This window comes from Pleurodeles waltl, chromosome 2_2, assembly GCF_031143425.1.
Source record: "Pleurodeles waltl isolate 20211129_DDA chromosome 2_2, aPleWal1.hap1.20221129, whole genome shotgun sequence".
Lineage (NCBI taxonomy): Eukaryota > Metazoa > Chordata > Amphibia > Caudata > Salamandridae > Pleurodeles > Pleurodeles waltl.
In genome coordinates this window covers 222,513,493-222,540,804 of record NC_090439.1, presented here as the reverse complement: position 1 = coordinate 222,540,804, position 27,312 = coordinate 222,513,493, and the positions used below count along the sequence as shown (strand labels likewise).

The window sequence follows — 27,312 nt, the reverse complement described above, 5'->3', positions numbered from 1 at the left end:
TGGGGTCTGGGGAAAGATCGCATTGGGCTTTACCATCACTTTTACTGGTTCCACTCCTTTCATCAATCCCACCTCTTTCCCTGTCATGTCCAACACTTCCTTTCCGACTGTCTCCCGCAGTCCGGCTGGGATATCTTCTTCAGTTATCATCGGGAAGAGACAAATCAGAGGATACTCTTCATCGACAGTTTCCATCTCGTCCCCCTCTACACTGTCCTCTTCTTCCCCATCACTGCTTGTCTGGATTGTTATTCCTTCGTTCGAACACATGATCGAGCAACCCAATTTGCACAATAGGTCTCTTCCTAACAGTGCTATCGGGCTTGAGTCACACACCACAAACTGATGTACCCCTTGATAGTTACCGATGCTGACTGGAACCAGATCTGTGATTGGGTTCGTCAGGGGTCTGTTCGCTACTCCCACCACTTGAACTGTCCTTCCTGAGAGTGGCAAATTTGGAACTTCACTACTCTTAACTGTTGAACGTGTGGCTCCCGTATCAACCAAGAATGAAACGCGATGACCCATTACTCTTCCCTCTACGTACGGACCCCTTTGATCGACTTCCAAGGATGCCGCAAGCACACAGTCTCCTTCTTCTCCTGAACTTTCACTCTCCCATACGTTGTTTATTCCACTCTCACTGTGTAATGGGAACTGTTGTACGGTGCCATTTGTACTCATTAACTGACCTGTTACCTGCGGAGGAACCATCACTTGCTGCTGACTCATTGGTGCCAAGGGTATTTGCATTTGCTGATTAGGTACCATAGGTAACTGCTGTTGCATCGGCTGCATCTGCGTCATCTGCATACGAGGCATCTGCATCTGCTGCGGCTGCATAGGTTGCAATCCCTGCAATTGATTTAGGGTCTGAAAATTTGGGTTTGGACTTCTCATTTTCGGTCCCCTCATTGTCTGAAATGCATTGACATCATTGTTTTGCTGACCAACACCTGCACCTACACCTGCACCTACACCTGCACCTACACCTGCACCTTCCTGCACCACCATCGGGCACTCGCGTTTCCAATGACCGACGATTCCGCACACGTGACACGGCATCACCTTCTTCATTGCCTGCACACCCGTCACAACAGTGTTCAAATCCGGACCATTATTCACAAAACCTCCTCTGCCTCTGCCTCTGGCCTGTGGCTGAAACGCCATGTTTCCCTGCAACTGCAACTGCGGTTGTGGTACCTGCTGTTGGAACCCTTGCATTCCTTGCAAACCTTGCAGACCTTGCAAACCTTGCAAACCTGTTTGAGCTGCCTTAAGCTGCATCATCATCACCTTCTCTTTCAACCTTTTCTGTTTCACTTCAATTTCGTCGCTACAGTATTTCGCATAGGTCAAGACTTCGTCAATCGGTTTAGACTGCCAACAAATCAAATGCGACTTTATCATTTGACTTATCTCTGGCCTCAGCCCTTCCACAAATCTGAAGACAAAATGGAGCATTGTCCTTCGCCTCTATTGTTTCCGTGCCACTGTAATTCTTGAACGCCTTCAACAACCTCTCATAGTAACTATGAATCGATTCTTTAGTCTCTTGGGCAGTTCGCTCAATCTTCTGCCAATCCACGTTTTTCGCAGGTACCTTCGCTTTCAAATGCTCAATCACCTTGTAGTACAAGCTCATCACCAAAGGCGATGGTGCACCTGTCTCCCTGTTCCTCTCTGGTTCACTTGTCGGCCAACCTACGGCTCTTTTGCAATCCTCCCACAAATCTGCCGGAACCACAATCTCAAAGAGAGTATTCAGGTCTTCCCAGAGACATTTTGCAAGCTTCACAAACCTATCAGTCTGCTGATACCATTCAATCGGCTTCTCTCTTAGTTTGGGAAAATCGTCCGTGAAGGACTGAATGTCGCTTCTGTGCCATGGTACATGTACTAATTTTCCCCCTGCTGTCTCCCTCATTGGTAACATTGTTACTGTATCACTACTCTGCGGTCTTTTCTCATTGTGCTCTGTAGCACTGTCCCTCCTCTTATCCTTCCTCTTTACCCACCTGCTTTCCCACTTGTCTAAGCACCTCCACACTTGTGCACTCTGCAGCAATTCTTTAAGGTGTGCTTTCATGCCTGCTGATCTCATGTGTTCAAAATCTGTGGTCCCAAAATCCAACCTATAACTCCTGCTCAAATGTTTCGTCTTGCCTATATCAATCCCGTTTCTGTCCGCTACTTCCTGCAGACTTTTATGTACCTTGTTCACTTCCTTCGTGATCTTTGGACATAGATACCTCAGCTCTTCTTCCGTGTAGGACTCTAATCTATTCACCCCCATATTCCCTTCCACCAATTCTTGTGCTTCCATGTTCAGCCTCATCCTATTCAAGTAATCTTCTCCTTTCCCACTGTCTGAACTTTGTGTGGAATTTAGACTGTTGAACCACTGGGTTAGCTGTTGCGCATTCACTCCCATCAGTGTAGCATTCACATCGACTGCCATCGATGGCTGCGGCAGCTTTTCAGTATTCGATGTGAGAGGTATTATCAGTGGGGGGCTCGATCTCACCAGTGTTGACTGAGCGCATACGGGACTAAACTCCATCAAGGACCCAGACCCAGTTGGCTGAGCCGCTATCGGAGTTATCCCTGGAGTGTTCCCTATGCACCTCCTCTCTGTCCCATTCTGCAGCATTGATCCCTGACTGCTCATACCTAAGTTAGGCTGACTATACAGAGGTACCGCTGGACCTACAGTAATGGGTAAGGATATCGCGTCTGGGTTCTGTCCATTTCCCATGTTCTGAGGCATGTTCATTCCCACACCATGGGTCATCATTGTCGGCATGCCCATCTGGCTCCCCGTCATTTGAGCATGTGCATTTCCTCCCTGCATCTGCTTTTGAGGCATCGAAAACTGAGTTGATTCAGCTTGTGCCATTGTTGGGCTGTAACCATTCTGTACTCCCCTTACTGTTGGATCTAGAATCATTCCTGCACCGTTACCACTACTGTAGTACCCTGGCATCTGTGACTGATAACTTTCTGCTGGTTTCAACACAGGCACATCTGGATATATTCTCCTAACTTGCGGTATCTGCGGGGTGAACAGCAGACTCGGGTCCTTTGGTCCCGATGATGCTCCTGAACTCTGAGTTTCATTGTTCTGTACCGGTGCCGGAGGGGCAGAACTGGTACTTGGACCTTGTCCATTTTCCGCATAAGGTGGTGGACGGTCGTTCAGCAATTGCATTATCAACTCCTCATCTTCTAACTCCTCTTCTCTTCTCAACTTTTCCTCATCCTCTCTATCCTTGGAACACTTTCTGTCCGTCTTACAGGTAGCTTTCTTACCTGTCTCTTCTCCTTCCTTAGTAATTGCTGGGAACAATTTTATCCCCTGCAATACATCTGACCTCCACACCTTCTGTGCATTATCCCACCTAGCATCCGCTAGTGTCTTTTCTACCTTCCTCATTCTGGTCTCGAACTTCTTTTGCTGTTGCTGTCTGGCCATTAGTTCCCAAATTGCTAGAGCCTCAAACTGTGCTGGCCTTGGAGGCACCTTCATGTCGTACATCGTGAATCTCAAATTCTCAAAAATCTTTATATTGAATGTCCCATATATCGGGAACGCTATGCTCCCATGTTTCTCTGTCAGCTTGTGCCATTGCTTTAGCCAAAGGCACGGAGCTACCCCCTTCTCTTCCATTACAATGTAAGCTGGTGTACCCTCGGGCGGCGTCTCCTCTCCTACGCTCGCTTTAATGTAAGACTCCCCCTTCATCGCACTCCTGAATGCTTTAAGGAATTTCATCTTTCTCGTCTTTTATTTAACCAAGTTTATAATCAATAGGTCACTTTTATTTCACAAAGTTCGTAATCAATAGGTGACTTTAATTCCCGGAATACTCTTCACCTGCCTCTCCCCTTCCAATCGAGTGCCACGGACTGCGTCCAATCCGTGCGCGACCCTTCTCTTCAACCAACCTATCCCAGCGCGGCTCTTAGTGACGTCACACTCACACACACTGCGGCTGACAAAGCTTCGTGGCTAATCCTCCTTCACTCACCCCTTTCCGTAACAACTTCTTGCATATATTGCGAGCTACCAAAAAATAAAACAGATCTGTCGGTTTACTACAGGAAGGGTAACACAATCGCTTCAGGGCCTTCGGGACCTTTCACTAGCCTCGGGACCTTTCACTAGCCTCTGGCCGCTATTCCGTCTTTCTCAGTCCCCACATTCGCAAGCAAATCCGACCCGCAGACCTACTCTCAACTTGTCAATGATCTGTTCTAGTGCACTTAGAATCTTGTCAAAGCCCGAAGTCGAAGTTTCTTTCACTCCTTAACACACGTACCGACTTGTTGACCACGCCCGATCAACCTACTAAACCGCCCAGACCACAACATGGATCAACATACTCCGGAGTCTCTTGACCTCGCAGGGCCCGTCTCAACAACAACAACCACATGGACCTTTTTATGCACAAAGCGCCAGACGCATATGAAGTTCGACGACTTCCCTACTCTCACACTCGGAGCCGCACCTCCGATATCTCTATGAAGTTCGACGACTTCACTACTTCTAAACTCGGAGTCTCACCTCCGCTATCCTCAAAAAGAAAATCCTCGCAACCTTTTCACACACCCTGCAGCAATAAGCTGTGCAAGCGCAAAACCCTAACTTCACTCACACCATCACTAGTACCGCCAGCGCTGATTCCACACCTCCGTTCTCTCCATTCGCAAGCTCCGAGATCCCGGGAAAGTCGCGGTGGACCTAGCCCATCATCATCTTGTCAATCTGTTTTATCCAAGAAAATCTAATTCAACTTTTCGAATGGAGTCTCAAAATGCGTAACCGTTAATTCGACACCATGTACTTTAATAGTACAGGGTCCCAAAAGACGAAACCGTCCTCTGCTACCATCTACTGATAGAGCGGTCCGTACTAATAATTTTTACCTGTCTTGGACGCTCTTTAGGCCGATGAATCTTTTGACTTAGTGGGAACTCTCTGTACTCTTAATCGATCAATCTCATCAAAATCAATAATCAATAACGAACATAAGCAACACCTTGAACAACATAACACTTAACAATTAATCCAGAATACATTTCGGCGAACCCTGACCTTTCAGTCAGGAATAACCACACCAGTTTATTGCGAAGTTAGTGAATTTATTTCCCTATATTAACAAAGCTAGCACAATGTAAATGTTTCTCAACACCAAATGATAAACATATATGAACATTAATAGCTGTCCATAACGTCGAAACAAGTGTAATCTATGTAGCATTTGAATCACAAGGCATTCGATAATAGCGATGCAAATCACTAATACGATAATCTGTAATGAACTAATGGCATACATTTAGTCAGCATAACAAGATCTCCAATTGCATCGTGCGACATGTGGAATCCTCGTCTAACCTCAAATTAGCATCAGCATGTGGGACTTCATGCAAAAACAATTTAGCAACATTAATTTAGAAAAAAAACTCCTAGCTAGGGACCTTATCAAAATCAGCAGTTGGTTACCTAAAAGAAACACAATGCAATTTTACAATTTCCTTTCATATTTACCAATTACGATCAGCATACAAGGAAGTCTTCGTCTCACAGGTACCGTTCTTCGGTCATCATAGGACGGGACAAAGGGGCAGGGTGGACGGGGCAAATGCCTCACGGCGGCAAGGTAAAACTATTACTTCATGCAAAGGGATCCAATCAAAGTTACAGTCTCTAGGGCAAGAATCATTTAAAGTCTCTTTCTCTCGATTAGAGAAAGAATCAAAGTCTCTCAAAATGGCGTTGCAGCAAAGTGGGCCATAATAGCTACGAAGTCAAAATGGCGGGATGTCCGATGATAGAGAGAGATTCCTCTCGTGCACCTGGGTTTTATAGACAACAGTTCGAGTCCAGTAGGGTCTCCATTGGAGGGTTCATAGGTTAGCTTCAAATTGACCAATCAAAAACGACAGTTCTCAAGCTTTTACTTAAGCATACATTATCCTTGGAGATGGGTACGCAAATCGCAACATTGTCTCCCAATTAGCTTACTCTCAGAGCCTCCATTGTCCGCACCTGCAAGTCGACCTTGAATTAAAGAGAAAATATGCCAGGCTGGCACTAACTTTAAGATAAGCATGTGAACAGCTTCTGTGGAAAAGTACAGCTTCAAGCAAGAATACACGTTTATTAGCACAGTGGAAAAATACGAGCATCTAAACCGTGAGACCAGGCAACTAGGCCAAAGCCTCCGCTAAAGTAATGCTAAGCTAAAACATTTCAAACAAGCAAATCGTAGCACACGTTTATGATTATGTCGGATTAGTGCAATTCTAATTCACCACGTTATATAAAGCATGCATATAAATGTTGGCAAACTACTCTGAGGGCACATTTTGTCCCCGTACAATCTTAATTAATTCGGTTAATGTCACACATGATTATTTCAGCACTACGTTTAAGCGTTAATAAATCAAAACCTTCATTTTCTGCTTCATCACTTCCATGTATATTTAACTAGGATTTGTAATATCCTGTAGAGCAATTATTAAAATTCATAGCTCACACATACAAAATATCGGGTCACAGTGCCTTAATGCCAAAATATTGTAGCTTACAAAGGCTAACATGGCTGTAAAACAAATTTCCAATCGTTTGGGGACAAATTCTGCTGAAGATATGTTAAAAATCTATAGAGCAAAATGTGTCTCTATTGCCACATACTGGGCAGGCGTCTGGGGATACAACACGGCAATGTGCTGCAAATAATGGAAAACGACTTTCTGAAATTTCTTTTATCAGTACCAAAAGGCACCTCATCATTGGTTTGTCACACAGAAACAGGTTTTACCTTTTTAACTGACTTAATAATGGTACAGCCAGTTCTTTTATGGCAGAAAGTTTGGACATCAGAACATGCAGGTTTAAACCGTGCCATTTTGAGGGACTGCTTAGATTCAAGACGTTCTTTGAGAATCCCCTGGCTGATTTACATTAAAAATGTCTTTAATGACTTGATTCACTCAGACTACTATGAGATCACTGACTGCAATCAGTAGAAAAGGTATGTGAACTGAATCTCACTCATCTAGCAGATCGTAGGTGGTCTGTAGAAGTGCGGAAACCCAGTGTTTTAAGGAATCAACTTATGTTGACTATGGATGGCGTGGAACCATACTTATAGCATGTAATGATTACTAGGCACCAGTTCGTTCTTACTCGCCTAAGATTGGACAAGTTCCATCGCTTGATTAGCTTCCCTGTCTGAATGATTGGAGTGCGACATTAATGAACTGTCCGTGTGATTCTGTTTTACCACAAAGTACAATGCTTGTTGTCTTATTTTGCAAACTGTATGTCAATCAGAGGAAGCGTTTTATAATGTAATTATTAAGATCCTCCCACTTATGCCAATGCCACCCAGCTTATTTATTCTAACAAACTCTCCCGACCATCGAAGTATGCTGCAGTCTCTCAAATGTCCTATGTACTGTATTCAACGCTTGGAAGAGATTAAATTAATTGAAGATAGACATGATTGGAACAGATGATTAAACTATAAGATGAAGAACGAATAATGATCTGTAAATAATATCTGTTTGTACTATATTTTTAGAACTTATTTTATGGGCATATATAACCAGTTTTATGTAACTCTTTTAACGACTGTGCTTTTATGATTTATAGTTAAAAAAATCAAATAAAGTTTTATACTACAACTACTACAACATATCTGAGCCTAAGTTTTCATATGATTGAATAGTGAATAGTAAATCTTCACAGTCTGTGTATTGTTGAAGAGTCATCACGTCCCTCTACTATTGAGATGCTGTTTTGACAGTTTCTCCAAGTGTTCCTGTTTTTGTTTGAGAGACTCATTGTCATCACTTCTGGTTGTTGTCTCAGAGAGTAATAGTTTAGCCCCACCTTTTCTTCAGACATTCCATTCCGATGCCATATTTTGTTCTCGGAGTCCAAATCAGAATGAAGTTACACACAAACATGCATATGCCACTGATTGTTGTGCTTCTTTCTACCCACAGGAGCTAGGAATATACTTTTCTTGCTTTTTCCGTCTGTCTGTTAGATTAAGTAGCCCACTTGGGTTTTATTTCTAATATTTTTCAGATGTTTCTTCTTGATTTTGATCAGGATGTTTTCTCAGAATGTCGACATATTTTCCCTATACTGGATTGTTCAACAAACCTATGGGGATGAGGCGCTGCTTTAGTTGTATTTATGACTGTTAGCCCATGTGGGCTTTATTATTATTATGAATTTTCTAATGGGTCACCGCTTTTTTAACATACACATCGCTGAGCACCAATGCTATATATACTGACTAGGTTTCATTTATTTCAGAGCATTAAGCTTTTCTGTATAACTTTTTGTTGATTTGCCAATTAGATGACAATGATGACAGACTGATACAGCCTTGCAATTGATCAATCATGTGACTGCACTTTGATCATATACCTTATTTTTGAGACAGAGGCTTTAGAATAACATCACAATATACATTTGTTTACATATGTCAATTTGATGTACATGTTCAGTCTTCGATCCATTCTTGCATTGATAGTGCACTTGCATTTCATCATTTATGTTAAGTGAAAATAGTATGCTCCATGATGGCCACGATATCAAGACTTTTAAGAAGTTTCCAAGCACTCTGTTCTTTGTTTCTCTCACTTGTATGGAGCAGTTAATAATCCTTTGTTTATCCTGTTACCCATGACCAAGGAGGAAGCCGAAACATGCCAGTTATTTTCAAGCCATACCCTTGATCTGGATTACATTTTGTTGTCCAGTATCTGTTGGAGAGTGTGCGCTTCTTCAGTTTGCGATAGGGAGGAATGGTTTTGTAATACCAGTTTCTCACACACAAGTGTGCACTATCGTTGTAAAGGCCGGATGGAGGTAATTGGTGAAATATATAAAAATATGCATATCATTAGATAAATAATAAAAAAAAGTCTAAATATGATTTGTATTTGTGTATGCAGGTATTTCAATGCGTTGTCAAGAGGAGAACCACTTCCTGTGAAAGAGAGAGTCGAAATGCCAGTCGCAACTCAGAAAACGGATACTGGTCTTACGCCCGGGTTGCTTAAAATCTTACATAAACAGGTATAAGCAACATAATTAAAAGAAGGAGTAATGGTATATTTGCTCTCAGTTTGTAATCTTTAAACGCATGAAACATTTGTTTTTGGAGTTGGCTCCCTAAATTATAGTTGATGAAGGGGTGGAGCTAATTGAACGAAGAAGGAGTTAACTCCGGTGTGGCTCTATCCCTGGGGAGTCTCCTGGCATATGAATATTGGTCAGGGCTCTTTGAAGGGTTGTAGCGAGGGTGTGCTCCCTTTCCCCGAGGGGTCCAAGGAGCTTCCTGGCTGATTGAACCTCTGACACAGAGACATTGAGTAGTGGCCCCTAAGGCAGCATCATGACAGCAGATGACTCGGATTGAAAGATGCACTGCATGGATAAGCACAGCCTTGCTGAAGATTGCAAAGGAGATTTCAAGTCCGCAGATGCTGCTTTCGAACCCCCTTGATTGTTACTGTTGACTTGATATGCTCGGTATTGGGAAGCCAACTGTGGCAAAAGGAGTAGGTGGACGGGTTGACTTCTGACCTCTGGCCACCAGCAGTGGAACTGGGTTAATTTCATGCTGTGGTGTAATGGAAGTGAACACCTAATTATATTTTATAATGCTGCCTAAGGACAAGAAAGCGAAGATGGCTAGACATGAAACTTATTTTTTGCCTTAAGATAATCTTTGTAGAAGAAATCACATGAAGTCAACTTTGAAGCGGCTGGACCTGTGGAACACCCTGTTCCACAAGGAGAAAGCTTGATGATGTCCTGTCTATGTTAGATGTAGTGCTGTACAAACCACATTGAGGCAAGAATGGCCTCTGTGGAAGGAACGCTTGAAGCTGTGGAGGGGTAGCATAACATACAGAGCATGAGGTGGGGCGCATAGACTACAAGGTTATGGAGATGAATGCGTAATAGTAAGAGTGCAGTGGCAGATCCTAGAGATCTCAATAGTTGTAGACTATGCCACTCCAATTACTGCCCTGCTAGGTCCTAAGGTGAACAATTTGGGAGAAAAGAAAGAACCAACAGTGTTCGATTCTTCAACATCTAATTGCTAACAATCGAGTGTTGTGTGGTTTCTAGTATTTTCTGATATTTTTCTTCATTTTCGTCAGGATGTTGTCTCATAATAAAGATACATTTTCCCTATACTGGATTGGTCAACAGATATAAGGGGGTGACACGCTGCTTTAGTTGTGTTTATGATTGTTAGCCCATGTGGGCCTCATTATTCATGATTTTCTAATAGGTTACTACCTTTTGAACAAACACATCTCTGAGCACTAATGTACTGTTTTCTGCTGAAGGTTACTTTATTTCAAAGCACAATAATTTATTTCAGAGCGTTACGATTTTTGGTATACCTTTTTGTTGATTTACCAATTAGATGTCAATGATGGCAGACTGAAACAACCTTGCAACTGCTCAATCACGACCATGTTTTGATTGATCTTATCAACTTCTTATCCGCTCATCCATCTCAGGAGAGCCTAGTATGCAGGCTTCTTGTTCCTCTAAACTGATATGAGACTATTTTCCCTCCACACCATCTGACGGGGAAGTAAAGAAGATGGAACAGTTAGCCAAGAAAATGTTTTTGTTGGTGAGCATGGCGCTCAAGTCTACTAACGTCACCTGTCTTGTTAGATATGTACATACTCTGCTGAATTGCGCACAGGCAGTCATTCCCACTCTTTTGAATAACCTGAAAGCACTCTCTATGAAGCTGATGGGGGATGGTCAGGCTGCTGCAATGCAGCTGATACAGTTTGACCTGGAAGCTGATGAGTCAGTAGCAAGATTCATGGGAACATCTACCTTCCTACGTGGTCATGCCTGGTTACGAATGTAGGAAAGTACCCTCTTTTTGGCATGGTTACCCCCACGTTTTGCCTGCTGTCAGTATGCTTTGACTGTGTACACTGGGATCCTGCTAACCAAGACACCAGTGATTGTGCTCTCTTCCTCTAAATTTGGTTGCTTAGGACTTTGCACACCCCACAATTGGCATACTGGTGCCCCATATAAGGCCCCAGTATATGATACTTAGGTACCCTCGGCATTGGCCCACCAGGAGTTCCCTATGGGCTGCAGCATGTATTGTGGCAGCATGGAAGCCCATGAAAAATGTGTCTGCAGGCCTGCCATTGCCACCGGTGCACACACCCTTTCACTACCGGTCACTGCACCAAATCACTGTAAGTCAACCCTATGGTAGGTTATCCTATCCCAGAGAGCAGGGTGCAAGTACCTGTGTGTGAGGGCACCCCTGCATGAGCTGAGGTGCCCCTACTGGACTTCGTAAGTGCAGGAAGCCATTTTACCCGTGTACTGGACACAGGCCAGTACCTGTGTCCAGCAACATATTAGTAACCCCAAACCTGGTCGTGTTTGGTATCAAGCATGTCAGAATCATATCCCTATAATGTTGCCAGTATTGGTTGAATGATTCCATGCACTCTGGGGGCTCCTTGGAGGACCCCCAGAATTGCTCCTACCATTCTTCTGGGGTTTTCTGGGCATCCTGTGCTACTGCCACCCCTCAGACAGGTTTCTGCCCTCCTGCTGCTTGACCAGCTCAGGCAGTTGAAGGCAGAACAAAGGATTCCCTGTGGAAGAGGGAGGTAACACCATCTGCCTTGAAAATAGGTGTTACATGGCTTGGAAGGAGTAGCCTCCCCAAGCCACTGGTATGCTTTGAAGGGCACATTTGGTGCCCTCCTTGCATAAACCAGTTTGCACCAGTCCGTGAATACTGGGAAGTTTGGTATCAAACTTCTCAGCACAATAAACCCACACTGATGCCAGTGTGGGATTTATTGAAAAATGCACACAGAGGGCATCTTAGAGATGCCCCAGGTATGTTAGCCTAAATGCTAGTGTAAGACTGACCGGTCTGTGCCAGCCTGCCACTTTCAGATGAGTTTCTGACCACATTGGGTGAGTGCCTTTGTGCACTCTGTGGTCAGAAACAAAGCCTGTCCTGGGTGGAGGTGCTTCACACCGCCGCCCGCAGAAACTGTAACACCTGGCGGTGAGCCTCAAAGGCTCAGGCCTCAAATTACAGTTCCCCAGGGCACTCCAGCTAGTGAAGATGCCCACCTTCTGGACAAAGCCCCACTTTTGGTAGCAAGTCCGGTGGGAAAATTAGGGGGAAAAGGGAGGAGTGACCACCCCAGCCAGGACCACCCCTAAGGTGTCCAGAGCTGATGTGTCCCCCTCCCTGTAGAATCCTCCATCTTGGTTTGAAGAACATGGACCAACAGGGATAGGAATATGCCTCCCTCCCCAAAGGGAGTGGGCACAAGGAGGGTGTAGCCACCCTCAGGGACAGTAGCCATTGGCTTCTGCCCCTGACCCTAACACGCCCCTAAATCTAGGATTTAAGGGCCTCCCTGAGCCCAGCTCACCAGATTCCTGGTGACCTAAAAGAAGAAGAAGGGCTGTTAAGCTGAAAACACCAGCAGAGAAGAAGGAAGATGACAACTGCTTTGGCCCCAGCCCTATCGGCCTATCTCCTGCTTCAAAGAACCTGTAAAAATAACAGCGACATGTCCAGCGGGCCCAGCGACCTCTGCCAACTCCAAAGGACTGCCCTGCACCCAAAAGGACCAAGAACTCCTGAGGACTGCGGCTCTGTCCCAAATAAACTTTCTACCAAGGACTCCCACCTCACTCCGGATGCGTGAGTCCTGACTCCCAGGCACCCAACGCCCACGGCCCATGTCCAGATGATCCACCCAGCAAAAAAAGGGTCCCCGGGTGATTGGGAGCTAGAGCTCGCCCTGGGTTAACCGCTCCAAGCCCACACGACGCCTGCAGAGACAATCCGAAGGACCCCCCTGACCACGAGCTCCGGACGAAAATATACGACGCCTAAAGAACACACTGCATCCGCAGCCGCCAGGTCTTGGAGAACCTGGCCCCTAGTGCAGCATCCACCAATAGGCGTCCCTCTGCCCTGTACGACCAGTGGTGTGCCTGAGACCCATCACCCGGACCTTGCCTGCAGCCTCGGAGTGACCCCCAGGGTCCCCCCATAGACCTGCATTGGAAAGCCGACGCCCTGTTGGCACCCTGCACCCGGCTGCCCCTGTGCCATTGAGGGTGTGTGTTTGGTGCCTACTTGTGGCCTCTCCAGTGCTCTTCTAAACCCCCCTGGTCTTCCCTCCGAGTCCCGGGTACTTACCTGCTGGCTGACCGGATTCCGAGAGCCCCCCTGTCTCCATAGAAGCCAACGTTAAATTGGTTTCTCTTTGACCTCTGCACCCGAGTTGTGGGTGTTTGGGGTTAACTTGAACCCCCAACGACGGACTACCTAAAACCCAGAGATAGGAACTATAAGTCGAATACCTACCTGTAAAACTGTTCAATCTTTTCTTCCCCCAAGAACTGTCAAAAACTGCAGTGTCCACTTTTAAAATAGCTTTTGCCATTTTAAAGATAACTGTATTCATTTTTGATTCCATTCAAAGTCCTGATTATATCTATGCAAAGTACCTTTCATTTTATGTACTTACCTGCAAACTGAATCGTGTGGTTCTAGAAATAAGTTAACAAAATATATATTTTTTCTATATAAAAACCTATTGGAATGGAGTTAAGTCATTGAGTGTGTGTTTCTTCTATTGCTTGTGTGTGTACAACACATGCTTAACACTACCCTCTGATAAGCCTAACTGCGTGACCACATTACCACAAATAGAGCATTAGTATTATCTATTATTGCCTCTGTCAAGTCTCTGGGGAACCCCTGGACTCTGTGCACACTAAATCTCATTTTGATATGGTATATTGAGAGCCAGCTTCATGCACTTGTATGTATGGTTTATTAATGCAAAGCCTTTGATATTGGGGTAAGTGCACGCTAAGGAAATGTTGTAAGCTTGGACAGCACTATTGATAAAAAATGTGTACACATGTTTGCAAAGTTGAACAATATGAGGCTACATATGATGCTCCCAGAATGCTCTCTGATTAGATGCAAATATTTGCAGAATCTTGAAAGCAATATTGAGGATTATTTGATTTCAAAATCAAAATGCAATGAGGAAAAAAAACTGTTTTGCTAAGCTGCTGTGAAATATTGGGCACCATTTCTTTGAAGCATTATTCAGTAAAATGTGCTGATGCATGCTATTATTTCATAGACATATTTCCATAATGGAAAAGTCATTGTAATCAGTTTCAACAACATTATGGGAAACATGTCAATAAACAAGCATTGTCAAAGGCAGTAGGTTCGACATTGGTCGTCAGCCTTTTGATTATGCCAATGTGTGTCTTGTTTTGACATGGTTTTAGTAAAACATTATTTTAGTGAGAGCTGCTGGACCCTCACTATTATAACAAACATTGGCAAGAGCAAAAATATTTGGACAATGCTGTGACAGTGAAGCCAGCCAATAGGGAGAGAGAGACAGAAGTGTAATAAAAACAAAAGGTCTTGGTTAACACCAGACATAATTAGGGGCCCAATTCTTAAAGGAAGTCACAACATTGCACCTATGGTATATGTTCTTGCATTAGTGCAGATTTCTGACTCTTGAATTACCAAGAATTTACAGAAGTAGGCCAGGAAATGGTACACCTAGAAAATATTTTAGCACAAGCAAATATGTATGTTTAGATTTGTTCATGCGAAAATTTGTTGTGCATTTTCAAGTTCACTTTCACTTTAATTACTGTATTCCCAAACTGTCAAGAATAGATGCCCACGCTTTCTCAAGTTGGAAAACAATTAGAGAAGAGCTGATAAAAACACCTAAGACATGCAAGTTCATAGGTTTGCACAGACTCAAAAGGGCATTCCGAACCCAGAACTATTCCTTACTGCTACTTACAGCCTCAGTATGTACATCTGTGTAAAGGTGGCAAAATAAGGAATTTGCTAGTATGTATTCAAACCCTAATATGATATGAGCCCTCGCATAACCAGAGAGGCTATTATCAGAGCCCTTATATAGTAAGATTGCTGCCCTGATTTGTCGCCACATTTCATGGCTCCAGCGGGGCAAGTGTATTTTTTACAGGACAAGTAGATTTGTGAAGCAACCTGTCCCACAGACAAGTACGTGTTTTATTAAATTCCACACCCCTGCTTCATGGTCCCTCATCGTGTTCAGGTGCATGAGTGCACATCATCACACATGCCCTAGTCCAAACACCAGAGGCATACCTCATGCAAGTCCATCACCGACATCCCCATTGCTAGTAGTCACAACCAGGTTTGAACCCTGTAGTCTTTGGTGGAAACATTGTTTCCTTGCACACTAGAGATAAGAATTTGAAAGGATTTGTCAACCTAGGACAAAGGGAGTTTGAGCATAGATTCACGTTTGAAGGTGCAGAAAGAAAGGAACTGTTGTTGGCACACAGGGGTGATGCCTATTTGTGGCTCTACTCCATTACTTCCGGGCTGGCACAAGGTCAGTGCTGAGTAGCACTGGGATAACTAGTAGCACACAGGAGCACTGTTGTGAAAAATTCCAAATCCAGTTTAGTGCCCGGGAGTATTCTAAAAGTGGGAACTCTGTGGCTTGAAGTTTCCATCAGAAACAAAATTACTTCAATCTGTTTGCCAACACATTCACTAGAATTTTTACCTCTGTGTTAATTATCAAGCTAAGCCTATACAAGACACACTCTGTTGATAATTTGTCCAGTTTAGGGGTGGCTATTACAGTGGGACAAATCTGGAGGCATTTGTTTTAAGGAATTTAAGTGGGAAACCAAGGGGAGAAGCCAATCATATATCAGGAGAAGTATCAAGCCCATTGTCCTCCTGCAAATCCATTTTTATACTATTTTCATCATAATGTGGGGGTAAATCGTCCCGAAGGCACATGTCTCATGACCAGTAAGATCCATCAGTGGAAGAACTAGGTTTCTCTCTGTCCACATCCTACATAATGATCATGGGTAAGCAGTGTAGTGCAGGCATTCCTAATTCTATAGGATGTGCTGCTTACCTTGGATACAGAGTTTTATAGTAATGGGCAAAAAGATTTGCTATTAAGTGAGTGTCTGTAATCTGTTCTGATTGAGGTACCCAAATTGTAAAATCTGTTATGGGTTATGCCCCGCTTTTAATTAGCAAGTAGCTAAACTTGCCAGTCTTAACCCCATCCCCTAGGTCTCTTATACTGTAATTTTGCTTAAGCCAGTTTTGCTGAATACACCAACAGTGTTATAAGCGTCTCTTGAAATGACCTTTAAGTGGCAAAGTTTCACATCACCAGAGCAAAATACATGTTTTTTTTGCAGTGAAGTGATCTTCTGCTCCAAGGTCGCAATGTCTTTCCTCTCTTTTAGATTATCGCACAAAGGGTCCCTGCTAAACGAATGAGCGGGACAGGGAAAAACAATATAATTTAAGAGGAGACCCGCCTCCCCTAATCATTATCTAAATTAGCCTACCAGTCATTTAGTATACATGGCTTACTTCCCATCACCCACATATTTCATTTGTAGTCAGCTATTCTTATAAAACATCTTTATTTAATCAAATTTCATATCTTTGGACAATGTGTCATTGTATGATACATACATTGATAGTACCAACTCATCTTTTATATATCATTGTATATATCTATAACATTTAGATTAGTACATTCCTCCCACATTTCCTATAATTACCCCCGAAACAAACACACCTTTGTCCATACTCCACTCATCCTATAAATACTATCACCTAAAAACCGACACGTACAGATAGCCAACAACCATAAGTGTAGCTTTCTGTTGAATTTTCCAATTTAGAAATGTCTTTTTTCCTCCAATTCGTGTTGTGTTACTCTATTGGAATACCTTTCCGTCCGATTATTATCTACTAACACACACAGTTGGCGCAGTCAGGACAAGATATAAACATATTTTCAATTGTGATTTCACAAGTGGTGCCATCACGCTTTTTGGTGAAATCTGGCAGACACTGTACACTTTATTCAGGGTACCAGCAGCCACCTCCTAAAGCCAACGGCGTTGACCTGTGAGGTGAACAATAACCTATAGACATAATACATTACAACAAACATTCCTGCAGACTCCATTCTGTATAATAACAATAACAGTGCTAAAATTACCCCCCCCTTATATGCCACTTGCTTATTTAACCAAGTCATCATAACACCTTAGTAGTGAAGTTTTAAACATGCAAAGATTGTGCACCCTACGGTGTGCGTGCGTCCGTCCGTGCATATCGCTATCTATCTATCTATCTATCTATCTATCTATCTATCTATCTATCTATCTATCTATCTATCTATCTATCTCTCTATATATATATATATATATACTGTATATATATATATATATATATGTATTTTTTTTTTCTTTCAAAGAACGGTGCAACTCGATTTAAGCACCAAAAGGCTGCACAATATCCAGAAGCTCGTGGAAAGTAGAGAATGAAAATAGTCACCAAAAATCGTTCATGTGAAGAATCGTCGGCTTCATTTATTAGAAAAGTTCATGCAATAAACATAATTATATAGGTGGCACTTCCAAAAAATATGAAATGAAAATCCATCAAGTGCCCAAGATGAACAACAAACACATGCTGTCCCGGCCATATATATATATAAAACACCCGTCCACAGCAGTTATCCATTGTGTAAAGTTACTTAAAAAACTCAATAAATCAGTCACCCTTATCACGTCCTTCTGATTTCGTTCTTTATTCTTGTGAATCTATCTTGAGAATAAAGTATAGATATTGCTCTTCTTTCTTTCCAGTTAATAGAATAAACCACTGCAAAATCCATATAGTCTCCAGTCAGTCCACTGTTATATTAATATATTGGCAGTAAAGTCAAATATAAGCCTTCATGTCTGAGCAGATTACCTACTATAGCTGTTCCCCTTGATGTCAACATACATCCCTCCAAGGGCTTCTGAATCCACTTTCTATAGTAAAAGTCAGTTTAACTTCACACTGTGTCACCTTATATGTATGATGTATTCCTCCAAACAGAAACAAAAGCAACAACCCACCTCCAACACAAGGCTCTTCAAACCAGTCCTTCTTTTTATACAAACAAACCGGCAGGTGATTGCCAGCTCCCCCTCCTGCCGCTCTAGCCAGGCTTCTTGTACCCAGGCTTCCTCTACCATTGTCAAGGTCTCCAGGGGCCAGGGCATCCATTGGACTACCGCATCGTTTTTCCCCCGATGGACCTGGCCCTTGTGGCAGGTTCATCCATTGACTTTTTGCCTCCTTCCTCCTATTTTGTCTGACCTCGCTGTTGGCTCTAAAGTTTGTATGATTGGCTTATACCTAAATGGCATATTTAATTTACCTGAAAGTCGCTTGTACAGTGGTATCTCTATACCCAGGGCCTGTAAATTAAATGCTACTAGTGGACCTGCAGTGCTGCTTGCGGTACCCACTGAAGTAACCTTTCAAACCTGTCTCAGGCCTGCTAGAGCATGGCCTGCAAGCGCAGTTTTCTGCCACAGGGACCTGGCATCTAAATTTACTTGCCAGACCCAGAACTCCCATTTTACTACATGTAAGTCACCTCTGAGGTAGGCCCTAGCTAGCCCTTTGGGCAGGGTGCTGTGTATGTAGAAGGCAGGACATGTGCCAGGTAGCGTGGCCTGTCCTGGTAGTGACAAACAGCCTATTTGGTTTCTCACTGCTGTGAGTGCTGCCTTCTCATAGGATTGCATTGGAAATGCCCTGCCTTATGTGTAGGGGGTATTGTCTTATTTATGAGGGGTAGCGTAAGCATGTTTGGTATGGTTGTAATGGTAGTGAGAAATGCTGCTTACTGATGTGATTGGATTTTTTTATTATTATTACAGAAATGCCACTTCTAGAAAGTGAGCATTTCTCTGTGCTTATGACTCTGGTGTATTGCAGCTTGTCTCTAATCCACGTCTGGGCAGAATGACATTTCGGCTTTGTGCATACTTTTCAGACAGCCTGTACACTGGGAGGGTGGAGGTGTCATAGAGGTGCATCTGCATACTGAATAGTCTTCCTGTGCCGAGAGAAGGGGGAGGCGGGACACACCTGCATTTGTAAAGGCTGTGCCCTGACCTCACACATTAGGGTCGTTTACCACCAACTAATGTTTGGAGCCTGTCCTGGAGGAGAGGGGGGGCACTCACAGAACCAGTTGTAACTGGTTGGAACTCCTCTCCCCTTTGTTTGTAAACACACTGTAAAACTGAGCATAAGTACAGGGGCGTTTTCCCCACAATTTTGTGACATTTTGGAACTGGACACAATGATGCTGGAGGGACTCACCAGGAACCGGCATGGGCTGCTGCTGCTGTGCTGACCTGTGACCTGCTTGGTCATGTTGAGGAACTGCCAACTGCCTGCATTCACCTTGTGCTGGCCTACTGCTGGGCCCTGCCGCCCTGTGCTCCTTTTAGTTACTGTTGTCCCCCAGGGGCTGGGTGCTGTGGCCCCTGACCCCTGCCATCATCTGGTGAAGCGCCTGTAAAGCGCTTCTGTTTATGCCCCCAAGTGCTGAGAGGGCTCTGTTTAACTATTTCCTGGTGCTTTGAGAGCGCTTCCCCCTGGATTGTCCCTGGAGCTCGTAGGTGCCTTGCTGTTGCCATTCAAAAAGTTTACAGCTGCGACCCGGGCTGTTTTATGTAGGCGCAAGTGACGCGCTGCTCCTGGGACCCCCTGTGCACCATCGAGAGAGGAAGAGGAGCGAGCGTGCTCCTACCGTGTCCCTGGGGTGAAGAGCGCTCTGGGGAGCGCCCCCGAAGCACAAGTCGGCACCCACTCTGGTGCCTGCCGCCTTCTATGACCCGGGCAGGCCGCAGCCTGCATTTGGGCACCGGGTAGGGGGAAAGGAAGCCCCCTCTTCTCCAAAGGAGCCCCAAATTACTTTCGGCGGTCGAGGGTGGGGTGGAAGCCTTGCCGGAGGCACCCCGCCCAGCACAGTCCTCCCTTGGGGTTTGTGGGCCCCCTGCGGGAGGTGGGTGGCCCCCCACTGTGGCCCCCTTGTTGGTTTGGGGCATTGATGTGCCCCCCCCTTGTTGGAGGCCCATTGGAGGCCCAGGGGGCCCCCAGAGATCGCGAGCCCCAGGAGGGGCCTGTTATCAAATCGGAGGGGGTGCGTGTCACCCCCCTCCTCCTCCTATCATCAGAGTGGACCCCAGAGTGAGCGCACAGAAGTGCCTCACCATCATCACTACAGGTACCTCACATTCTAAATGTTCCTGATATGGACATTGCAGGCTTATATGTTTTCCTCGACTTCTGAAAATGTTACATACATGTTTGCTGATGTTCCCTTTTTTGGCATAACATGCTAATATGTTTTCTTGATTTGCCATATGTTTTATAATGTTCCTGGTATGGGCATTTATAATAATTTTTTGACAAGTGCATTTGTGTAGTAATGTGATTCCTGACTACTGCTTATGTTGCAGAATAATAAGTAACCTGTGTGTTATATGTAACTTCTGCTGGTTCTGCAGAGTAACTAATGTGTAACATTCTGACAACTGCTAAGGTAGCAGGGTATTACTGACATCTGTGTTTGGTCTAATAATTGCGTTGTGTACAATACAGTATATTTTCAGATAACTTGGTATTGTGTTTCCTTTGTGGTAGGGATAGTGCGTTGTAGGAGGCTGGACTGGCTTGTAGTGAGTACCAAGGGGTACTTGCACCTTGCACCAGGCCCAGTTATCCCTTATTAGTGTATAGGGTGTCTAGCAGCTTAGGCTGATAGATAATGGTAGCTTAGCAGAGCAGCTTAGGCTGAACTAGGAGACGTGTGAAGCTACTACAGTACCACAAGTGTCACTTGCACAATATCATAAGAAAACACAATACACAGTTATAGTAAAAATAAAGGTACTTTATTTTTATGACAATATGCCAAAGTATCTTAGAGTGTACCCTCAGTGAAAGGATAGGAAATATACACAAGATATATGTACACAATACCAAAAATATGCAGTATAGTCTTAGAAAACAGTGCAAACAATGTATAGTTACAATAGGATGCAATGGAGACACATAGGGATAGGGGCAACACAAACCATATACTCCAGAAGTTGAATGCGAACCACGAATGGACCCCAAACCTATGTGACCTTGTAGAGGGTCGCTGGGACTATTAGAAAATAGTGAGGGTTAGAAAAATAGCCCACCCCAAGACCCTGAAAAGTGAGTGCAAAGTGCACTAAAGTTCCCCAAAGGACAAAGAAGTCGTGATAGGGGAATAAGGCAGGAAAGACACAAACCAACAATGCAACAACGCTGGATTTCCAATCTGGGATACCTGTGGAACAAGGGGACCAAGTCCAAAAGTCACAAGCAAGTCGGAGATGGGCAGATGCCCAGGAAATGCCAGCTGTGGGTGCAAAGAAGCTTCTACTGGACAGAAGAAGCTGCGGTTTCTGCAGGAACGCAAAGGGCTAGAGACTTCCCCTTTGGAGAACGGATCCCTCTCGCCTTGTAGAGTTGTGCAGACGTGTTTTCCCGCCGAAAGAACGCCAACAAGCCTTGCTAGCTGCAAATCGTGCGGTTAGCGTTTTTGGATGCTGCTGTGGCCCAGGAGGGACCAGGAGGTCGCAAATTGGACCAGGAGGTAGAGGGAACGTCGAGCAAGACAAGGAGCCCTCTTAGCAGCAGGTAGCACCCGGAGAAATGCCAGAAACAGGCACTACGAGGATGTGTGAAACGGTGCTCACCCGAAGTTACACAAAGGAGTCCCACGTCGCCGGAGACCAACTTAGAAAGTCGTGCAATGCAGGTTAGAGTGCCGTGAACCCAGGCTTGGCTGTGCACAAAGGATTTCTGCCGGAAGTGCACAGGGGCCGGAGTAGCTGCAAAAGTCGCGGTTCCCAGCAATGCAGTCTAGCGAGGTGAGGCAAGGGCTTACCTCCACCAAACTTGGACTGAAGAGTCACTGGACTGTGGGAGTCACTTGGACAGAGTTGCTGGATTCGAGGGACCTCGCTCGTCGTGCTGAGAGGAGACCCAAGGGACCGGTAATGCAGCTTTTTGGTGCCTGCGGTTGCAGGGGGACAATTCCGTCGACCCACGGGAGATTTCTTCAGAGCTTCTAGTGCAGAGAGGAGGCAGACTACCCCCACAGCATGCACCACCAGGAAAACAGTCGAGAAGGCGGCAGGATCAGCGTTACAGAGTTGCAGTAGTCGTCTTAGCTACTATGTTGCAGTTTTGCAGGCTTCCAGCACGGTCAGCAGTCGATTCCTTGGCAGAAGGTGAAGAGAGAGATGCAGAGGAACTCGGATGAGCTCTTGCATTCGTTATCTAAGGAATCCCAAGAGACAGAGACCCTAAATAGCCAGAAAAGAGGGTTTGGCTACCTAGGAGAGAGGATAGGCTAGCAACACCTGAAGGAGCCTATCACAAGGAGTCTCTGACGTCACCTGGTGGCACTGGCCACTCAGAGCAGTCCAGTGTGCCAGCAGCACCTCTGTTTCCAAGATGGCAGAGGTCTGGAGCACACTGGAGGAGCTCTGGGCACCTCCCAGGGGAGGTACAGGTCAGGGGAGTGGTCACTCCCCTTTCCTTTGTCCAGTTTCGCGCCAGAGCAGGGCTAAGGGGTCCCTGAACCGGTGTGGACTGGCTTATGCAGAAATGGGCACCAAATGTGCCCATGAAAGCATTTCCAGAGGCTGGGGGAGGCTACTCCTCCCCTGCCTTCACACCATTTTCCAAAGGGAGAGGGTGTAACACCCTCTCTCAGAGGAAGTCCTTTGTTCTGCCATCCTGGGCCAGGCCTGGCTGGACCCCAGGAGGGCAGATGCCTGTCTGAGGGGTTGGCAGCAGCTGCAGTGAAACCCCGGGAAAGGCAGTTTGTCAGTACCAGGGTCTGTGCTACAGACCACTGGGATCATGGGATTGTGCCAACTATGCCAGGATGGTATAGAGGGGGCAATTCCATGATCATAGACATATTACATGGCCATATTCGGAGTTACCATTGTGAAGCTACATATAGGTAGTGACCTATATGTAGTGCACGCGTGTAATGGTGTCCCCGCACTCACAAAGTCCGGGGAATTGGCCCTGAACAATGTGGGGGCACCTTGGCTAGTGCCAGGGTGCCCACACACTAAGTAACTTAGCACCCAACCTTTACTAGGTAAAGGTTAGACATATAGGTGACTTATAAGTTACTTAAGTGCAGTGAAAAATGGCTGTGAAATAACGTGGACGTTATTTCACTCAGGCTGCAGTGGCAGGCCTGTGTAAGATTTGTCAGAGCTCCCTATGGGTGGCAAAAGAAATGCTGCAGCCCATAGGGATCTCCTGGAACCCCAATACCCTGGTTACCCCAGTACCATATACTAGGGAATTATAAGGGTGTTCCAGTAAGCCAATGTAAATTGGTAAAATTGGTCACTAGCCTGTCAGTGACAATTTGAAAGAAATGAGAGAGCATAACCACTGAGGTTCTGATTAGCAGAGCCTCAGTGAGACAGTTAGTCACTACACAGGTAACACATTCAGGCAAACTTATGAGCACTGGGGCCCTGGAGAACAGGGTCCCAGTGACACATACAACTAAAACAACATATATACAGTGAAAAATGGGGGTAACATGCCAGGCAAGATGGTACTTTCCTACACAACCCCCCCCCCCAAACGAAGGACAATAAGACTAGCCATGACCTGATGAGTCTTCATTGTCTAAGTGGAAATATCTGGAGAGTCCATCTGCATTGGAGTGGCTACTCCCAGGTCTATGTTCCACTGTATAGGATTTTCACCTTTCATTTGTTTTAGCCAAAGTAGAGGTTTGTGGTCTGTCTGAACAATGAAGTGAGTGCCAAACAGGTATGGCCTCAACTTCTTCAGAGCCCAGACCACAGCAAAGGCCTCCCTCTCAATGGCAGACCAACGCTTTTCTCTAGGGGTCAACCTCCTACTAATAAAAGCAACAGGTTGATCCTGGCCCTCAGAATTAAGTTGTGATTGGACTGCCCCTACTCCTAATTCAGATGCATCAGTTTGGACATATAGGGCCTGATTCCAACTTTGGAGGACGGTGTTAAACCGTCCCAAAAGCGACGGATATACCACCTACCGTATTACGAGTTCCATAGGATATAATGGACTCGTAATACGGTAGGTGGTATATCCGCCACTTTTGGGCCGGTTTAACACCGTCCTCCAAAGTTGGAATCAGGCCCATAATTTTTTAGAGTAACAAGGGCTTTTCAGGACAGGTGCAGAGCACATGGCCTGCTTCAGCTCCTCAAAAGCTTTCTGACAGTTTGCTGTCCATAATACCTTTTCTGATGGATACAACTACCTGTGGATTCCTCACCTAATGAATACTCCCATGGCGCCAGCATTCGACGGAAATCTTCTTACTAGTCTCTGCACGTCGACGAGGACGTCACTCTAGCCCACGCGACGCCGTCTGACGTCATACAGGCAATAAGAGGTCCTCGACGACGTGCGGACGTCAGTTCCCTTTTTTCCGTGCATTCGAAACGGTTATCTTCGAGGGAGCAACTGTTACTTTTTTGGTTACAGTGTATTTTTGCTGCGTAGTCTTTCGCTGTGGTAATAATGTCGCAGAGAAAGTCTGGATTTAAGCCTTGTCGTGAGTGTGGAGGCAAGATGTCGGTGACGGATCCTCATTCCGATTGCCTTTGGTGTTTGAGCTCCGACCACGACGTCTCGACTTGTGATTCATGCCAGCACATGAATCCAAAGGCCCTCAAGGAACGTGAGGCGAAGCTGTTTATGGCTAAATCGAAGGAGAAGCATCACAAGAAGTCTTCTTCTCCAAGACATCAGCGTCATCAAGACTCCCGGCGCCGTAGAGAATCTCGGCGTCATTCGAAGGAGACTCGTTCCAGGTCTTCGGATCGGCGCCGAAGGACATGGGAGATCAGTCCCACGGTTACGCCGCATCCTTCGACGCCGTTGCCCTCTCCGGCGTCTCCAACTTCACCTGGACAGGCGTCGGTGATTGAGGTATTGGAGCCTCAGGTGTTTTCTCCGGCGCAGACGCCGAGGCCGGCGTCGGGGTCGCCTCCGAGACAGGCCCCTCAGTATCCGGCTTTTCCCACCCCTGGAGCCGATAGTTCCGCATTCTTGAATGCGATGTATGCCATCTTCCAACAGATGGCTCCAGGGGGTGCTCCGGCTTGGCCTTTGGCCTTTTCTTTGGGTGATCCTGCGCCTCTTCGGCCGGCACCCTTTATGCCCTTTCTCCCTTTTGGGAACGTGGGCTCGGCGCCAGTGTCGGCGCCGGTGGCCGCTCCGGTGGCTTCAGAAGGATTGGCCCCGGGGATTTCCATCCCGTCGACGTCGAAGTCGGGATTTCGGCCTGTGACTCCGGTGGGTCCATCTGCTTCAGCTGCTCTTTTGTCGGCGCCGAAGTTACCTGTGGCGCCGGACGCGGCGTCGGTGGCTTCTGAAGATCGGCGCCGATCTTCGACTTCGGGGGAGGCATTGTCGACTCCGCGTATTGAACAACGACTTCATTCCAGGAGACGTGCTCTCCGTGTATTAGAAGAGCAGGAGTACCAACGAGCCCTGGAGGAAGGAGAGCTAGAGGACTCGGGTGATGGGCTGCGTGGACTGGAGTCGGCCAGTGGGCTGGACACTTCCCCTGAGTGGGATCTTTCGTCCCCGGGGGAATATACTGAGGAGGCTGCTTCCTTTCATGCAGTGGTACGGAAGGCAGCTAGTTTTTTGGACCTGCCTTTGCCGGTGGTGGAGGCTAAACAAAACCTTTTAACAGAGGTGCTACATCCGGCCTCAGCTGCGGCGGAGCCTCTGTTGCCATTTAATGACGCTCTGCTGGATCCGGTGTTAGAGGTGTGGAAGAGGCCGGTATCTTCCCCAGCAGTTCACAGAGCCGTGGCCAGGAGGTATCGGGCGGCTCCGACTGACCCTGGGTTTCTATCTAGGCACCCTACGCCGGAGAGCTTGGTGGTGCAGGCCTCCTGTTCATCCAAGTCAGCGCCTGGTTCTTTCCCGACGGTGCCTGGGGACAGAGATTCAAAGAAGCTACAGGCGCAGTCGAAGAAGATTTTTTCGTCCTGCAGTCTGGCGTTAAAAGCCACCAATGCAACCTGTATCCTGGGGAGGTATATTCATGCTCTGATGGATGACATTTCCTCATCGTTTACAGAGCTTCCCCAGGGTCTTTTGGATCTTGTCTCAAATGCCCAGGCTGCTGCGACCCAGATTATCCAGACGGGACTGGATACCACCGACTCGGTAGCCAGAGCAATGGGCACAACTGTGGTGGCAAGGAGACAGGCCTGGCTCCGTAACTCGGGCTTTTCTGCAGATGTACAGTCCACATTGTTGGATCTCCCGTTTGATGGGGACAAACTGTTTGGAGCCAAGGCTGATTCGGCCTTGGAACGTTTTAAGGAAAGCATGGCCACGGCTAAGTCGTTAGGGCTCCAAGCTCCTTCTTCCACGGCCTCTTCCAGATTTTTCAGGAGGTTTCGTGGATTTGGGCGTGGCTCTTCCTCCTCTTCCTTTCGGGGAAGATATCAGCAACCTGCCTCTTCCCATCCCTATAGATCTTTCAGGGGGAGAGGTAGGGTCCGCACCAGAGGAGCCTCTCAGCAGCACTCTGCCTCTTCCTCATCCTCTGGCGGGGTGCAGCAGGGGAAGCAGCCTTAGGCTTCCACCATTTCCCACTCACTCCTCTCCTGTAGGGGGAAGATTACAGCATTTTCTCACCAAATGGAAGACTGTTACAACGGACACTTGGGTTCTCAGTATTGTGGGAAAAGGCTACACCCCTCCCTTTCGGGAGTTCCCGCCCCTCATCCCGCCCCGCCCTTCTTATTGTTCAGAAGAACACCTCCTGTTGCTAGAACAGGAGGTACAAGCCCTCCTTTCCAAGGGCGCGGTGGAGTTGGTCCCAGAGCAGGAAAGGGGTCGAGGATGTTACTCAAGGTATTTCCTGATTCCCAAGAAGGATGGTCGTTTGAGACCAATTCTGGACCTGAGGATCTTGAATTGGTTCCTCAAGCAGGAAAAATTCAAGATGCTGACCCTAGCACAGGTGCTTTTGGCGTTGAACAAGGAAGACTGGATGGTGTCTGTCGACTTGCAGGATGCTTACTTTCATATCGCGATACTCAAGTCACACAGGAAGTATCTCCGGTTTGTGGTGGGATCGCAACACTATCAGTTTGCGGTCCTTCCGTTTGGTCTTACTTCAGCACCTCGAGTCTTCACGAAGGTGATGTCGGTGGTTGCGGCAGAACTCAGAAGGAAGGGGATA

The 27,312-nt window shown here is 46.0% G+C and overlaps 1 protein-coding gene across 1 annotated transcript in view; it reads left to right on the top strand.

Annotated features, from left to right (window-relative positions):
* Positions 1 to 27,312, top strand: part of ROPN1L (rhophilin associated tail protein 1 like) — a 229,071-nt gene that overhangs the window by 89,539 nt on the left and 112,220 nt on the right. Inside the window, exon 2 of the mRNA XM_069218876.1 lies at positions 8,986 to 9,109. Coding sequence (XP_069074977.1) covers positions 8,986 to 9,109 — 124 coding nt within the window. The remainder of the gene's footprint in view (positions 1 to 8,985; positions 9,110 to 27,312) is intronic.